The 17,780-nt window shown below is 39.8% G+C and overlaps 2 protein-coding genes across 4 annotated transcripts; one reads left to right on the top strand and one right to left on the bottom strand.

Moving 5' to 3' along the window:
* The first annotated feature begins 210 nt into the window (after positions 1 to 210).
* On the top strand, positions 211 to 9,702 carry hmmr (hyaluronan-mediated motility receptor (RHAMM)). The gene is made up of 20 exons (XM_034689959.1): positions 211 to 368; positions 600 to 698; positions 1,526 to 1,599; positions 1,705 to 1,782; positions 1,922 to 2,110; positions 2,203 to 2,289; positions 2,412 to 2,523; positions 2,629 to 2,694; positions 4,126 to 4,199; positions 4,310 to 4,380; positions 4,456 to 4,823; positions 4,925 to 5,073; positions 5,156 to 5,370; positions 7,052 to 7,168; positions 7,281 to 7,481; positions 7,567 to 8,256; positions 8,346 to 8,418; positions 8,642 to 8,818; positions 8,925 to 9,087; positions 9,255 to 9,702. Exons 1-20 carry the CDS (start codon positions 323 to 325, stop codon positions 9,269 to 9,271), a joined length of 3,066 nt encoding a protein of 1,021 aa, XP_034545850.1. The 5' UTR covers positions 211 to 322; the 3' UTR covers positions 9,272 to 9,702.
* A 208-nt stretch (positions 9,703 to 9,910) lies between these two features.
* Positions 9,911 to 13,232, bottom strand: insb (preproinsulin b). 3 transcript variants are annotated; one of them, XM_034689960.1, is made up of 4 exons: positions 12,800 to 13,231; positions 11,987 to 12,042; positions 10,866 to 11,069; positions 9,911 to 10,167 (listed from the first exon to the last, which is right to left on the bottom strand). In XM_034689960.1, exons 3-4 carry the CDS (start codon positions 11,053 to 11,055, stop codon positions 10,031 to 10,033), a joined length of 327 nt encoding a protein of 108 aa, XP_034545851.1. In that variant the 5' UTR covers positions 11,056 to 11,069; positions 11,987 to 12,042; positions 12,800 to 13,231; the 3' UTR covers positions 9,911 to 10,030. The 3 variants fall into 3 exon arrangements, with proteins under 3 accessions (XP_034545851.1, XP_034545852.1, XP_034545853.1); XM_034689961.1 differs by lacking the exon at positions 11,987 to 12,042 and having other exon boundaries at positions 12,800 to 13,232; XM_034689962.1 differs by lacking the exons at positions 11,987 to 12,042; positions 12,800 to 13,231 and adding an exon at positions 11,178 to 11,695.
* Between the last annotated feature and the right edge of the window lie 4,548 nt (positions 13,233 to 17,780).

Below are 17,780 nucleotides of genomic sequence, written 5' to 3'. Positions count from 1 at the left end.
AGGCATAGTGTTAAAATAGTTAGAACCTGATGATGGTCTATCAAAAGACCTAACAAGGATTCTTTGTGAAACGTAAACATGTTTGAACACTCCTGTTTCAGTAAGTTTGTCTGAAGAAGAGACGTGGGGGAAATCAAAATATAAAGGGCGGGGTGACGTAGTTCCGGACTGGATGCTTATTGGCTGAATTTACGTAAACGTACGCGTGACGTTTTTTTGAAATTTCAGCGGTGAAGCGTTTGTTGTTGTGTCACAGGGAGCTGCGCTGCAGCCTTATCACTACTGTTTGATTTAAACATTATTCTCATACTGAGGACTAAAAATGTCTTTTTCAAGAGCTCCTTTGAAAAGGTTCAACGAGCACCTGGGTAAGTAGAATTCAAAAAGTCGTAGCTTGTTAGACATGAGACGTGTTTTAACTGCAGCCTAGGTTAGCTTACATGTGTAGCTAGAGTTGAGCAAATGATACTTATACACAAAATCTTTTTGGTACACTTTAGCTTACTTTAAGTTGAGATAATAAACAACAGCGAAGCCAGTTATCGGTATAACATATTTTAAGACAAATATTTGCTGACGTGGTTTTTTGTTGACTGAAGGTTGTGCCCCTGCTCCGGGATCCTATGAGGTTAAATCTGGAGACCTGAAGGGAGCTGCTTCCTTCGACAAGACTGATCGGTTCAAACTCCTGAAAGCAGGTTGCTGAAAACATGAAGCACATAGCAAATAGGGTTGCAAAATTCCTGAAATTTTCAAAGTTGGAAACTTTTACATGGGAATTAACGGGAATAAACTAAGAATTTACTAAATTGAAGGTTGGCTCTTAATAGTAAACTTAAATAAAGTTGGGGAAAATATATTTTAGCATATTCCTGACAAAAACAACCAGAATTCATGCAAGTGCAGTTGAATATCTATGCTATTCCTCACTCACATGCACATAGCACAGTCTTACTGCCAGGCTATTGAGACCAAGCCCCCAACATGCACTGTGCATTCCTCCATCACATGCACACATGATTTCTAGAATCCTGCAGAGGCTAGGCTTGAGAAGCTTGAGGGAAGATGCTTTTTTATTTGCATGTTGAATGGGACTCTGTTGGAATTGCATTTTTGTTAATTTTTGAATGGGTTGGGTCAGGGGATGAGTAATATTTAACTCAACATCCATGTTTTTGTTCTTCAATGAAAGAATTGATAGTTCAACAAAATATTTAACACTTGATGAAGTTCTATTTACAAATACATTTATTTTGATTCTATTATTTTGGATGGATGTCTGCTTATAACAACACATATTTATGCATGGATATGATGCCTTTCCATTAAATTACCATGAATTCCCAGTTAATTCCCATAATTCCCATGGAAAGTTTCCAATTTGGAATATTTCCAAAATTCCCCAGTTTAACTTCCCATGTAAAGTTGCCACCCCTTTGCAACCCTAATAGCAACATGTACAAACACAATACGTTATTTTCAAAGTTATCTTTTCTGGCACTTATTTTCTTTATCTCATTCCCAGCTGCTCTGCCTCCACCATCACCCTCCAAAGCGTTCGTGTCACCTGTTCGCAGGACTATGTCAGTTGATGGTCTTGTAAGTTTTTCATTAAGTTATATTACCACTTAGTCACAGATCTTGTAGTCCTACAGCTTTTCCTTGTATAGAATTAATCCTCCTTTTGTCTTGTGAAAAATCAAGGTTGAAGGTTCAAGTGTGAAGAAGGAAAAGAATCTCATGACTCTGGAAAGAAAGCAACAGAAACTCTTGGAGAAAGAGGTACACTATATCAGACATTTCAAATGTCAATCATTGTATCTTTTGACCATTAATTAGCCAATGATGAAAGATGTCAAATGTCATGTTATTCCCACAACTGCAGATGCTCAATTGTAATATCATCATTTATTGCTTCCAGATAAGATCCCTGGTTCAACAGCGAGGGGAGCAAGATCGTCGCTTGCTGGCTCTGGAAGAAGATCTGAAGAAGGTGGAGGCAAAGCTTCTGGCTGCGGTCAGAGAGAAGACAGGCCTCGCTGCTAATGTTACCACTCTTGAACGACAGCGGACTGAGCTCAAGAAAGTCAATGAGTTCCTAAAGAACAAGGTGTGCTTGACTTGGATATGAGATGATTCTTGATACATTTCAGCTGTCTGTGGTCTTTTTGCTTCATACAAGTTTTGGCTTTTTTATTTCAGGTGTCTGCAGACACTACAAAAAAGAGAATACACTCTCTCTCAATGGACTTAATGGAGGCCAGGAACACTCTGGATGCAAAGAACAAGGTATAACTTGTGTTAAAATACTTCTGTTATTGAGTGAAAACCCACAGGGGTTCAAGCCATATGAGATTATTAAGCACATTTTCAGCTGCAGAAAAATCATACTTTTATGTTTGTGTGTTCAGGAGTTGAGTGTGCTGCATATCAACACTGAAGGCCAACTTAAGATGCTCGAAACTGACCTCCAAGCTGCCCGAGCTACTGTCAGTGCACTAAAAGACAGGAATAAAGACCTGGGTAAGACTTACCCACAGCAAATATTGCTACCAGTAAGGCAAAGCGTAGACGATCATCAGCAATGAATTGACTGGAGCTGCCTTTTTTTCTTTTTTTTTTTTACAGAGGAACTTCATCAAGTGACCAAAACCCAGAATGAAGAGCTGGAGAATGAGAATGCCAGGCTGCACAGTGAGTTCTGTGCATGAACTGATTTTTCTTTGATTACTTTTAGCCACAAAGATCCATCACTGCTTGAAATCTAAATGTCTGTACTAATTACCAAGTGTGTCTCTCAATGTTATGCCCAAACCCTTATTGTATGGGACTAAATTTACCTTGGGATCTCATGTGATTTAGATATTGCATCCCGAGATCTGTGTTCTGCTCTTTCGTGGATTAAGAAAGTCTATATTACTGAACCATACTGACATATTATTCTCCTAATTCATAATGTCTAAATAAGAAAAGATACTCCTTTATTCGTCCTACAACGGGGAAATTCATGGAGTTACAGCAGCAAACAAAAAGGTGTACAGTACAAGAATTTCAACAAGAATATATATAGAAAAAAAATGTACATCCGAGACGACAGATTGGCCATAATTCTCCTGTCAGCTACCACATCCACAGGGCCCAGGACTGAGCTGGCCTTCTTCACCAGTTAGTTCAGTCTTGCTATCTTGTATCCTGTCCGCCCACAGCCGGTGAATTCCTTCCAATGTGGCGTTTTAGGCTCTATGTTACCTTCACTTCCTAACATTACTATAATTAGGCTTATATGAAATACTTGTTGACACCGTCAGATTATCCACAACGTGCTGCCAGTTATCATTTTGAGATTAAGATTAGTCTTCTGTGAGTCAGTTTCCATGCTGTGTTGTGTTATAACCCACTTGAATTAGTAGCAAAAATGCACACTATTAAGAAGCAGTAAGCATGTGACTATTGTGCCACATGATTTCTGAGTTTGGTGATATATGATTGGTAAATCAAAGTGGAGTATTCTTATTGGTTCAAACTATTTTAACACAATGTTGTTGGTGTTTTTTAACTTTTGTTGACCTCAACCCATACTAGAACAGAAAATAAAACAAACTAATGAATAATAATAATAACAAACAATAATTATAAAAATGTGAGATGCTTATGAGGACAACTTGGTAAGTGCAAATATAGATATCACCAATCATAGTATATATAATCATACACATTCACATATTTTGATGTATCCTTAAATTAACGTACCACTGCAGCAAGTTTAATAATTATAATTAATATTATTTTTTTTAAAAGTCAAAAATAAATTAAAAAAAAATCAGGCTGTGTTATGTAGTTTGTCAATATAGGCCTCCTATTAAAGTTTCTTATTTCAATATTGCAAATGTTTTATTTTATTTATTTATTTTATCAGGTAAAAAATGTTTGAGAACCAGTTCTCATTTACAAACATGACCTGGCCAAATCGTCTTCCCAAAGTTTCTTAACCACTTTCTTCGACATAAAGTATTTCCATAAGGATTTATTTTCCGTCTTCCATTCCATTCCATTTATTCACATCCTGTCCTTGATTTGAAAGAAACCCTCTACCTGTGTACTTGTTTTTTTCTTTTTTTCCCGCAGTTGTGATACGGGAGCTGAGGGAGGAGATCAAAGTTGTGCAGGAATACCTAGATATAGCTAATGACGATATCCAGGTATAAACTTAGGCCTAAAAGAGAAATCTTTTAAAAGGAGACACCCTCCTTCTGTCTTTCTGTCATCGTGGTGAAAGACATGCTTGACCAGTTCGTATGCTTTCTTTTAGGATCTCCGCTTACAGCTGAAAGAGCAGACCCAGGAGAACACTGTTGCTGGTTCCCAGATGGAGAAAGTGAAGTAAGTGCGGGTCATTCAAGCGAGTAAGGTTCCACTGGTATACCATGAAACTAATTCTATGCTTTCTATCAACAGACAACTAGAGACGGAACTAGACCAGCGCACAACTGAATTAAAAACTACTCAAGATGAGCTGACACATAAAGAAGAGGAAGCACAGAAATTCCAGCAGGAGCTGCAGACTTCAAAAGATGCTTTAGTGGAGGTAGAGAAGAGGTTGGAGAACCAGCAGCTGGAGCTTAAGTCTTCACAAAAGTCAGTGAGTGACATGGAGGAGCAAATGAAGTCATCCAGCCAAGATGTTCAAGAGTTCCAAGCAACTGTTCGGCAGCAGGAGGCAGAGCTCGCAAGGCTGAGGGAGGTGCTCAGAAGGACGGAGAAGGAGCTGGATGAGAGAGTGGCACATCTTGAACAGAGGTGTCTGTTCTCTGAGGAGGAGAGAAGTATGTAACCCAAGACCCTGATTTGATGTTTCTAGTAAAGTATATTGAAAGTCACTCCATTTATGTCAGAATTGCGTCTCAGTTTTCTTTTATTTCCTTAGGCAAGACTCAGGAGCAGGGGCTGAGGAGAGTGGAGGAACTCAAATCAGAGCTGAATTTGCTAAAGGAGGCTAAAAGAGACGAGAGCAGCCGACTGATTCAGCTTGAGCAAGAACACGCTGCTCTTACTCAGGAACTGACAAAAGAGAAGGTAGCACACAGTTCTGTCTCTCTTTGTCAGGTTTAGTGTGAGATCACTTGAGCTGTGATTGACCCCTTTGATGTTTTTACAGGCACTTGTTGACTCCCTGACTGTGCTGGTGGAGCAGGAGCGGGAGGAGTCTGAGGAGCGGTTCAGACAGCTGAAGGAGGAGATGGAGGAGGTGCTTGGAGAGCTTGCTGTCTTGGAGGAGCAGGACGGGGGGAGGCTGGAGGCTTTACAGAGGCTGCAGGAGGAAAAAGAAGAGCTACAGAGACAGCTGGGTGAGATCCAGGCAATGTCTGAGAGGTGAGTAACCAGCAAGAATCCAGGGAACAAGTGTTGACAGAACAGAAAGGTAAAAATTACACTTAGACATTCATCACAAGCACTACCCATGTGTTGCATTTTAGAGTTACAGGCATGTTCAAACATTCACAAAGCTTACAGTGGAGGAAATAGTTTCCTGCCTGGCTTTTCTTTTCATCACAGTCTTGAAACAGACAGCCAGCCCCCGTCTATGTCTGTTTCTGACCTCTTTTGGAATCTGTAGGGTAGCACTTTTTCTTTAATTAGGCACTAGAGAACCCATGCAGAGGATGAAATACTGCAGAGTACCAGGCATGGCACTTAACAAAAGTCTTGGGCTATATATAAAACCGAGGAAGGTAGTAGAAAAGTAGTAAATCTTACGGTGACGACAAAGAAATGATCAGCGTTAGCACCAAATGTCTCACTTAACTCAGGGAGTATTTTTATGAATTCAGTCCATTAGCTGCCTTCAAAGTCGTGAAAAGAAATCCACTGACATTTTTCAGAAGCCAAGATTCTCATTATCATCTTTGACTGAAACAGTTGTTGTTTCACCTCCTCTTGGCACCGAGGAGGAGAGATTAAAAGTCAGTAAGCAGCTTCAGTCATTAAAGTTGGAAACCTCTGACTAAGCCAAAAATCTGGGCGTCATCATGGACTCAGATCTGGATTTTACAATCTACATTAAGGCAATTACAAATTCAGCCGACTATCACTTGAAGAATATATATCAAGGTTCAAAGGACTTATGTCCCAGCAGGACTTGGAAATACTGGTCCGTGACTTGATTACTGTAACAGTGTCTTTACAGGTCTCCCTAAAACCATCTGACAGCTGCAGCTGATTCAGAACCCTGCTGCTAAGAGTCCTCACTAAGACCAAGAAAGTCTATCATATCACTCCAGTTCTGAAGTCTCTACACTGGGTCTTTGTCTGCCAGTGAATATATTTGGAATATACTCATGCTGGTTTATAAAGCAGTGAATGGTTTAGGGACAAAATCCTGGAGAAGCAGATATCAGTTTTTATGATCCATATATATGGAACTAACTGATTAGATTTTTAATGACTTTATTTAATGTTTTTTTTTTATGAAACCTGCTTTATAAATAAACTTGCCTTGTCTTACAAAGGCATTGTTGAAGCATTGTTTTGTTGTGCAGTTCACCATTGACGGACAGATTTTGTATTTTTACTATCAATCAATCTTTATTTGTATAGCACCAAATCACAACAAACACCATCTCGTGACGCTTTTACAGACATAGCACCATACTCTATGTTATATTATTAACCCAGACCCAACATCAAGACAGGATAAGATCCAGTTCCTTCTTACAGGCAGGACTCAGTCTGATCTCATCTTAATCCACCATGAGCAGAGCACTTTGCAGCATTTAGCAAGTTACAGCGGCAAGGAAAAACTTCCCTTTATCAGGCGGAAATGTCGAGCAGGACCAGACTCATGTTAGACACACATCTGCCTCGACTACAGGGACTTGTGTTTCAAAAATAGCGTACTTCTGGTAAATGTGTTTTGTTTTAATCTACAAGGATAAGAAATCTGTGCACATTGGAAAAACAAGTAGTAATCTATGAACTGGATTATTTGATTTGGGACACTCAGTTTAACAATCTCACTGTCATCACTTCTAAACTTTGTTCTTTGTTTTTTCAGTAAGAGCATCGATGTGACGACTCTAAAAGAGGAACACTCGGCAGCAAAGAGGGAACTCCAAGAATCACTCACAAACTCCCTGAGCAAGATGGCAGACATTGTCACAGAGCTGGAAAGGTAAGCCAGAGTGTAGATCAGTATGTCTTGATGTCTGTTATATTTGTGGTGAAGTTGGGTTCAAAATTCTTTCTGCATAGAAATTTCACACACCGCTTTTCTTGTTTGTCAGCACGAAAGAGGCTCTGAAAGAAGCAGAGGGAAGACGGAGAGAACTGGAGGCCGAAGTGGACAGAGTGACCGACCAGATGAAGGAGGAGATGGCTAAAGTGGTTCAACAGAAAGACGGGGAGCTGAGCAGAGTGAAGGAGGGGTTAGAAGAGCACCAGGAGAAGCAGTTAGCTGAAGCGAAAGCTCGGGAGGAGAATTCAAGGTACACTTAGAACTCACTTTGCATCTGTGTTAAAATAGCTGCAACTTTTTCACCTTGTTATATTCCCCTTTTTGTGACTTCATAGACTGCTGCTGGAGGTGCAGACTTCCCTCGCACAAAAAGAAGAGGAGATGAAGGTAATGGAGACGAGCCACGCTGCTCTGATCAGTGATCTACAACTGCAGACAGAAGAGAGAGAGGAGGCAGTGAAGCAGCTTGAGTTACAGAAAGGTCAGAGTGTGAAAGCCCAGGAACTGCTGGAGAAGGTCAGCCAGGAAAAAGAGGGAATAATGAAACAGCTCCAAGGAGAAAGAGGAGAGAAAGTTAACATCCAGACAGCCCTTCAGGAGGACAGGGGAGCATTGGATGTTGAAAGGAAAAACCACGACCAGGTCCGGTCAGAGGTGCTTAGACTGCAGACAGAGCTCTTAAAAGTAGACGAAAAGAGGAAAAATCTTCTGTCTGAAGTAGAAGTCAAAGAACAGTCCAGGCTTGCTCTGGAAAATCAGCTAAACACAGCAGAGCAGGATAGAAATCGCCTCCAGTCTCGCCTGGATGAGGTCGAACAAGGCGGCGTGAGCTTCCAGGCCCAATTAGAGCTTACAGAGGAGAAGATGCAGGCTCTTCAGCACGACTTGGAAGAACAGCAACATGACAGACGGGCTCTGCAGGAGCAGGTAGAAGTACTGTCTCAGGAAAAGGTTACACTTCAGTGGGAGATGGAGGAGCAGCGGCGGGAACTCCAGAAACAAATAAGTGAAGCAAAGGAGAAAAGGTGAGAATTGTGGGATTATTTTTTTTTTGGCGTGTGTATTCTGTTTTTTCCCCATACAATGGCATATTTTAATCATTCCTTTTTTTAAGCTCCCAAAGTTCTGAGGCTGAACGCTGGAAGAAACAGTTTGAGGAGCTGTTTACTAAAGTCAAGCCCTTCCAGGTCAGTAATGAAAACATCAAAGCTCATTAGTAACATAGCTACAGATATTAATCACCAGGCTCTGCAGTTCCACTCAGCTTCATGATGGATTTTAGTGTTATTATTTTGATTCAACAAACGTTAACTTAAATATTTGATTCAGTTTCATTAACTGCCTTTACAGCCCTAGAAGGAGCCAAAATAATCAAAATATCTCACTGATCATGTTGGTACGGGTCCACAGGAACAGCTCAATGCATTCGCCGCAGAGCGAAACGCACTCCTCAATGAAAACGGAGCAAACCAGGAAGAGTTAAACAAGCTGTCAGACGCTTATGCTCGTCTGCTGGGCCACCAGAACCAGAAGCAGAAGATCAAACATGTGATGAAGCTAAAAGATGAGAACATCTCCTTAAAACAGGTGAGAACACTCGATAAGTAGTGTCTGCGTTTTGAAGCCAGGCTTATGTTTTGTCTTGAGCTAAAGATCTCCTCATTTCTCTTCCCCTGTGTGTGCGTGTGTGCAGGAGATGGCGAAGCTGCGGACCCAGCTGAGCCGACAGAAGGTCGATCTGGAGCAGCTGAAGTCAAAACTTCCTGAAGCCCCTCATCGCAGGTTTGATACCAGCAGAGCTTTCCAACACGACAAGGAGAACAGGAAAAGTGAAACAACTGAACCTCTCAAAGAAGGTGAGTACTCACAAAAAAATACCTCGAACCGAAGGAGGAGCAGAGATGTGGATATATAAAAAGAGATTTTGAACAGTTGTATAACTTTTATTCACCAATGTTTTCTCCTGATATTGTTATGCTGTCGACGATGGAGTGGAGGCCTAATTCTGTGTTTGTTTTGTCAGGAAATCATTATGTGTAATGGAGCTGCTCTACCAGACAAGAACTCACATCTAATTGGCTGCCAACTTGAATTTTTATGGCGTGGTCTTTTGAATACTTATCAACATTGTCTTTGTGCTCTTTTATCTGCATTTGTGCTGAATTACTAGGTCACTTTTATCCTTCAGAGTATGAGGTTTTACACTGTTGTAAGGTTGAGTATAAATATTTAGAGCAGTGTATGTGCTTGTCTGTGTGTACAGGTTTTTAAAAAATAATGAGGACATTAACAACTGCAAGTCTTAGCACTCACAATCTAGAAGCATAGTCAGCATTAAAATGTGTTTCTTGTAGTTTTAATGTGTTTTAATTGTATCTGTGTAACTGTCTTTGCAACCATTTCATGTGTGGTAGCACTCTGTGAATCTTTCTTTGTAAATAAAGACAGATTTTAACATTTTTTAAACAAAACTGTTGCTGAGATTTATTCACATATCAAGGATAAAAATTGTACAAGGTCCTTTTTTTTGGTGTTCTCTTCTTGGCTATGTCCGTCCTCAGCCAGTAGGGAGCACTCTAAGACTGTGGCCTCAATTCGGAGCGCAGCAGAAGGCCATATTTCATCAGCCCTTCATACCAGGTGCAAAGAACACAAATTCACATTTTTGCAAAGAGGAGCTCTGTGTTATGGGTCATGAAGCTTTATTTCCTTCACTTGATTAAACATTACCAGCAACAATTTGCTCAGAAGTGGACTTTTTACATGCTACCAGTGGTGCTAGTTGTGTGGAGTGAGGGGTCAGTCGCAGTAGCCCTCCAGGTGGTAAACGCTGCATGGCTTATGACAGCACTGCTCCACGATGCCTCTCTTCACCTTGGGCTCCTCCCGAGCCTTCATCAGCCGCTGCTCTTGTCCGGCCCTTTTAGACAGGAACCCTTTGAAGGGAAAAAAGTTTCCAAAGCTGTGTGTTAAGTCTTGCCTCATCTGTGCAAACCTCCAGTTTGTCAAACAGCTATTTATGCTGTTTACACTTTAATGCAGACTTAATGGTCAGATAATCTTATCTGTACACTCGGTTTAGCCCTTTTACTTTCTACTTAAAGAGGAGATATGGCAAAGCTCCAACAGAGGAATTTCATAGCGTATACTTTTGAAGCTGACTTCAAAACATCAATAGATCGAAGTGGAAAATCCAAATAATGCATTTTGGGAATGACGTAATGAGGAATTTGAGGATTTCACAAGAACCATGATCACTGAATATGTCACAACATAGATGTTCAAAGCAACAATAGGACACCAAACATCCTGCCACACCGCTGGATTCAAAAAAGGCAAAGGAGGGCTTGCACGCTAATGATGGCTTGGACAAATATATAGGTTATCTCAGGGAGGTTTTCCAGTATGTTGTCCGTAAACATTTTTCCTTCAGCCAGGATCCAAATTGGCATTCTCATTATACTGAGTTTAAACTTTGAACATGGTGGGCAGAAACACAAAGCAAGCCAAGGGACTTGGGGCAATGTCACACTGTTCTTTTCTGAACTCCCACTACCAAGGGGACAATTAAAACTTATTTTGCACAAGTCAAACCAGAGAAGGCAAACTGTTCCCAGTGTCAGTGTGGCCTTACCGAGCAGATGATCGAGATCCCTCTTGTATGGGCGGCTGCGACTGTAGAAAAAGCCTCGCTCCCCGCAAACAAAGTACAGAGCATCCACCAGGTGGGAGCCACACAGGTGCTGGGTGGGAGCCGGGGACGCCCTTGGAGAGTGGAGCATCAGTAGTAACAGCATAGATACCACCCATGGTACCCTGGCCATGGAAGGGGGGAACTCTTGAATGGAGCACAAAAAGAAAAATGGTACACTTCTGATGAAATTTTTATTATGCTTGGTTTCAAAGACAAACACTCAAACTGAATCCACCCATCAATTCTTAATACCTTGAGGCCAGATGGTTGAAAGCTAGAGGATGAAGTGGTGTTCAGATTTGATCAGACCTTTCTTGACAACACTTGGGCATTACAAGACCACTTTCTTTTAATAACTTTTGATATAGATATTTTGTGATGTTCTGGCCCAGACCGCCTCAGGCCTTGCGAGTATAGTTTCTCAGCGAAAACACTAAAGGGAATGGCAATACCCCTTCTCAAAATAAGGTCTTAAAGTAAGGAGAAGACAAATCTACTCAGTCAATGTAAATCAAAGGCCAGGATGAAAAGCTGCAATGTCTCGGGAAATATCTTGAATGATGTTTGACTCAGATCTCTTTAATTTTTGAAGTAAGCAATCACAGTCACAGGATGTGACCCCTAGACGGGGCCTGGAGTTTTGACAGGGGGGGCCCCGCAAGGCTTAAAATCATTCCCAAAAGTTCTGCACTGGGGGCAAATCATGAACCGTTTTGTGATAGGGCTGCAAGGTAAACATAAGACTAACATCAATCTACACCAAATATCACTACTTTGAATACAAAGACAAAGATTATGTCAAGTCATGTCTCGTTCTAGGCTTGACTTCAACCAACAGGTGGCCACCCACAGATAAGAAGATTTGGAAGTTGCATATTGCAGCTTTAATTTTGATTGCTTCCCTTGTAAAATTGGTATTTCAGTTCAGTGCCGTACACTGAAGTTGCAACTGTGTTTTTCGTATGTATATATGCATTTATATCTATGCGTATGATGAGCAGGAAGGTGGGGCTTGAAAATATCTTCCTTTTTTCTGCACAAAAAGTTAAGGAACTACTGACCTATGTGGTCTCCAAGCTGCCCCTTCTAGGCAGTGACAGATGATGCCTCGAAACACCTGCAAGAATGGATAGTTTTAAAGTTATGGCTGACTCCTGTTTTGATGTTGGATGTTTTATTGTTCATCATTACAAACAGAGTTTTAGAGATCAACCATCCCAAGGTTATGTTTAATGTTACTCCTTTACAGCTCTGATTGAAGTAAATTGAAAATTGATTTTACTTTGATTCCTTTTGCTTTTCTTTCATCCCCAGGTGAGCCTCATTTTATCACAGCACCATCTTCACCATCTTTTACAAGTTAGAAAGAATGCCCATGTTCCCAAATCATCATCCCTGATACCGTCAGTGTGCCATCAAGGTCAGCCTTCACTTTGCTGTCAATTTAACAGCTGCAGCACTCAAAAATTGAAATTTTTATTAGTGTTATTACTTAAATTTCATTTTTGATTGATATTCTACTGGAGCGGAAGTTCAGCTCCAATTTCAAGGTGAAAAACATATTTAGCAGTCATTTAGAAACCATATAGAGCTTTTGTGGACATCTTATGGTGAACTGCAGATTATTGGATTGAATATGAATCATTTTAACAGTGTCTTTAACAATGCACCTGTGCCAGGCATTACAACTTTGGCAGAGCACTATCCAGCCCACCACTCCTCTATCCCTCTTGGCTGTGTGCCAGGCTTCTTGGCACAGTAGATAGGTTGAATTATAGATCCTGCTCGTGCTACTCTTTACTTTCATTCCTGGTTATTATACACATAAATTTGAAAAGTTGAAATCTTGATGGAATACACAGAAACGTGCTTACCTGCTCGTGAGGCCTCAGTGCGGTAGAGTGGCTGTTACTAACAGATGAGAAGGGCCTCGGCCTAAAGTATTATACAGGTAGAGAGAACATCTCCACTTGGCTACCTTTCCCTCTTTGTAACTCCTTCCTTCCACCTGGCCTTTGTCAGCCTCAGCGGAGAACACCATGGTCCTTTCTCATTAACGCACCCTGACCTATAAGCCTGGTGATCCGATCTCGAGTGGCGCTAAGTCCTTTAACTGAGTGTGTACCAACAGCAGAGTTGAGATAGAGTTGAGAAGCAGTCACCCAGCGTGATACTCAATTCAACCCCCGCTGTGTGAGGGCCTGTCTGACACAGTTTACACACTGATGGACAAACACCATATGTCACGTTCTGGCAACTTACTGTAGATTAGAGGACTTCCGGGCCTGTTAGTGACCACTAGTGGTGTGTGTAATACAGAACTCTGTGCACAATTACTGTTTGGAGAAATAGTTAGTTCTCGCCTGTGTTGCAACAGTCCAATTAAAAATAGATAAATCTGACTACAAGAAAACTAAGTTGCAAATTGGAATACTAAAATATGCAATTGAAAAATTGTAAAATACAATGTGCAAAGAAACCATGAATATGCAATGCAACAATGCTATGATCAAACTGTACAGACTCAAAGTAGAAAAACTATGAACTCTATAAAAAAAGAGACTTTAAAAAAAAAAAAAAAAAGGCTAACATTTGAAATAGGTATGATGTAGAGGTATTAGTGAGGGACACAGCCAACTTCTTGGAAGTATTGATCATTTGGCTCATTAAGTGTAATGTTAAGATTTAAGGTTAAACATTTTATCACAGACAATGTGTATATTAAGATTCCTACATTTTGTTAAGAGTTACATCAAACCCTGCCACCCCTCACTGTGGCTGGTAAAACTTGTAGCCTACTTGTTGGCTCAAATGTTTTCACATAGCCTTTCACTTCATCCCCACAGATACAGAAGACGGCTCTCCCGAACCCCACTGTATGTCCATCACGTATTGTCTCAGCCAAAACCATATTATGAACTGTATGTGCCTGAACCTATCCAAACTGAGGATCCAAATTGTGGTGTGTTACGGCTTATTTAGCTGCTATTTTAAAACTACTGTGAGCAACATTGTTGAATCAAAGTTTGGTTAAAATAATCTGTTGTCACATATTATGAAATAGAAATTCAATGATTGCGTGTTTGATCTGTGACTGTGAGCACTCGCATTGCTTTAATATTTATTGTAAAATAATAATTACGATAAAAAACAAAAAATGTCCAGTCTGAATCAAACAACCAATCAGGATCTGCTTGCACTTAGCTATCCAATCACAGGGACACTGTAAAAACTAGCATAAGCCGTCCTGTATTAATATGGTTAATATGGTTTAATGGTTTTAACATTACTTTTTAATTGTTGTCTGTTTTTAATTGATCATCATTATTTTAAGGTTTTATCTTTTATTCGCTTGTCATGCATTTTAACGTTTCTTTTATAACCTCGACATCATTGTAAATGAGGGCTTTGCTCTCAAATATTTTCTAGTTTAAATAAAGATAATTATTTTATCTTTCTGTGACTCTCACTTGCTCTCAGCATTTGTTGAGAGAACAGAATCTGTGTGGCACACACAAGTTGCTATTTTTTGGAATGTGTATTAATCAGCTTTCAGTGTTTCTGTCCCCTTGACTCCAGCACAGCTAAGTGGACCGAACACTTTGCTTGACAATGGTTGTCATGTGTGTTTGTTGCATCATTTGGTGGAAGGTGCTAAGCACAGTGATATGAGGTAGAAGAAGGTTTTTCCCATTGTAATGTTCAGGTTACATATTGCTACTCTAAATCTGGGTTTCATCTGGCTTACCCGTTTTACTCCAGCTGCATTGGTTCCTTAAGAATTAAAACAAACATATATTATAATTTCTAGCACTTTTCAAGCAAGAAACATTAGAGATTTCTGTAAACAGCCCCAAACCTTAAAAATACCTTTACAAATCTGGTATTAATTAGCTCCAGACAATAGAAACGCTAAAAAAGAAAACTAAGTAGCGATTAATACAAAAATGGGTTTTGGAATAACACATCTGCATTATGAAAAAAGTTCAGATAGGTGAAAAGTCTAATCCATAAAAATCTGTCAACACTCAAAACATCACTAAATCACCCTTTGAAGGGTTAAAGTTTACTGAGACACTCTGTCAGCACTATGCTATGTGCAAAATATATAGTTTATGCATTTATTTCATGAAAGACAAAGTTTTTCAGTCCTTTTTGCTTTCCGTTATTGCTGTATTTTATTGCTGAGCATGTCATGTGCAGCAGCTGTTCTTTTCACTTTAGTGTGCCTACATTATCTGGGGGTGGGCCAAATTTAGATGAGAGGTGACACGCTGTATAATTTTATATCAAGTGATGACTCAACTGTCAGACCCTGAGGAAGCAGCACAGCTCGGCACTATCACCTCTTTGTCTCTGTGGTATAATTTCACTTCAATATTTATAATTGCAACGACTGTAGATATTGCGGCGGGAGACAGTTACTGATTGAGATACACAGAATTGATGTATTTTTGTAAATAGCTGAGTGATTGCAGATTTGCTTGATGTGCTTCTAACAGTTTCTAACTTGATTGACAAATGAAATATAGCATAATTAAATGCTTGCATCTTTACCATAGATACGCACCCCCAATTTTATAGGAGCAATCCACTTTTAGTACCCCAGTTTAGCTGACATTCTGCTACGTATTTCATAGAAGCAAGAACATATATTTTAAACATAATTTGTGTTACTAGACACAAATCTGTACAGAGAACAAACTCTACTGAGTGAGAGTGTGAAGCGTGTCAGACATTCCATCTTTCAGTGACTCTCAAGAGTCAGTTCTGCAGATTTGAGCTTCCAGGAAATAGAGGTGCAGGGTCTCAAGTTTCAGCTAAACCATCCTGAAGGCAGGAGTGATGTGGTTTGCTACACTAAATTTAAACATATTCCACTGCTGCATTTTTGCTTTGACAAAGATCCACAGGCAGTAACTACAAATATGTGTGCAAATGAGGCATTTTCTGTAAAAACTTTTTGCCACAAAAAGCACTGGGGTTGATCAAATATCTCTACAGGCATGATAACAACTCCCAAAGCTCCACAATCTTATCACAGTTATTTGAAGTATCCTATATATGAAGATGTGGATCTGTTTGCATACTGCCATGTTTTTTAGCCTCCTCTGTACTGTAGGGATCATAACGGCAGGGCAACTTTTCTTGTAGAAACACCAGCAGGGGTTTACGTGGCTTTCTAAGAGAAATGTTTTTAATTTAAATTTCTGATGTGTGCTTTCCTGCAGAGTGCAGACAAACCCTTTGAAAATGGAGCAAGCAAATTGGATTCTGATCTCTCAGATGTTATCTGAACTAACCATTACAAATATGAAATACCAAAGAGCACCCTGTCAGAGCAGTTGAAATGTTACATTTTGGTGAAAACAGCTCTGATCAGTATTAATTCTTCTGGATAATGTCACTTGTTTACACAGATGTCTTGTTGTTATAAAGTTTTTGCTGCAGTAGGAGCTGTACCCTCTGATCAAACATCCAGTGTTTGGTTTTGCTGATTTCAGTCCGAAGCAGCTACACACTGTTTCCCTGATGGAGGGTGGGATGAGCCTCATTATTTTATGGAAACTACCATTTTTTCATGAATGCTAATTTGTTGTCAAAAGCGAATTGTTAATTATTGACACCAAGTTGCAGAGCCTATACTACAAAGAGATGTAATACTATATAATATGTATGACATGAAGATTCTTCCTGATTTATTTCGCAACTTTGTTGCAAATCGCTAAGCTGTATTAAATACTTGTTTCTGATTTGTCAAAACTCCATAATAATGGGAATTAATCCCAAACAGCAAGAGCAACGCTAATAAGCGCACATATCAAATCAATCCACAGAAAGAAGTGTGGCACATTGACAAAGTTCATGATTTCATCTCTGTCAGTTGACAATGTGGCAAAAAACATTAGTTTTCGGTATCATCTGCACACAATATGGAGGATGTTTTTAACATTACTCTCAATATATTTGGAGAGCACAAAACTTTGAATTCATGGTTAATGGCTGACCAGTCAGCAGCAGAGTAAAGAAGATGACAGGAGGACTACGGTGCACTAGCAAGAGGGTGATAAACATACAAGGAGCCGAGTGAAAGAGACTTCTATCAAATTGAAGAAAACAGACAGAAATAAACCACAAGCAGCAACACTGTGCTTTGTCAGTGTTGCAGGACCGGTTGAGTGAGACGAAAATGTCAACAGAAAAGTTATAGGGAAGAGGACCTGATGCAGGTGCTGCTGAAACGAAAAAAACACCATTGATAAGACTTTGCCATGAAGGAAAACGTTAGTTTATTTAGAGCTTTTTGCCTTTACTATGACTTTATTATGACAGGACAACTTGAGAGAGACATGAAGCATGGTGGAAATAAATCCTATGAGCACCGCAACAAGGACTGTAACCTCTGTACATTTGGTGTTGGCTCCACCAACTGGGCTAAATCGGTGCCCCAGAATGTTAGGTGAAATGCGATTTATGGTAACAGTCACAGATGATGTTTAGACTTTGGGTTGTTCTTGCCCTGAACAGGTTTTGAGATGTATAATACTTTTCTTTTCTCCTTGTTATTCAGTTTTGTCTATTGCAAATTAACTGAATACATTTCATTAATTCATTCAAGACTTTAACTTCGATGAATATGTTAAGTTTAATGTCATTTTAACCGCAAGTGGGCTGATAAGAATACCTTTGCCATGGAAGTGCAACAAAACCGTACTGTCAAATCATGGAGGACTATTTTTTTGCTGCATAAATACATCACTTTCAAATAAATAAAATCATAATTGAATCAATATTTAGTATCAACTTGTTTGTATCTTTATTTGGTAGCTGGGTAATAAGTGGGGTAATGTATAG

This window comes from Notolabrus celidotus, chromosome 8 (assembly GCF_009762535.1).
Source record: "Notolabrus celidotus isolate fNotCel1 chromosome 8, fNotCel1.pri, whole genome shotgun sequence".
NCBI lineage: Eukaryota > Metazoa > Chordata > Actinopteri > Labriformes > Labridae > Notolabrus > Notolabrus celidotus.
The sequence above is the reverse complement of the archived record's forward strand: the minus strand, read 5'-3'. Positions and strand labels throughout refer to the sequence as shown.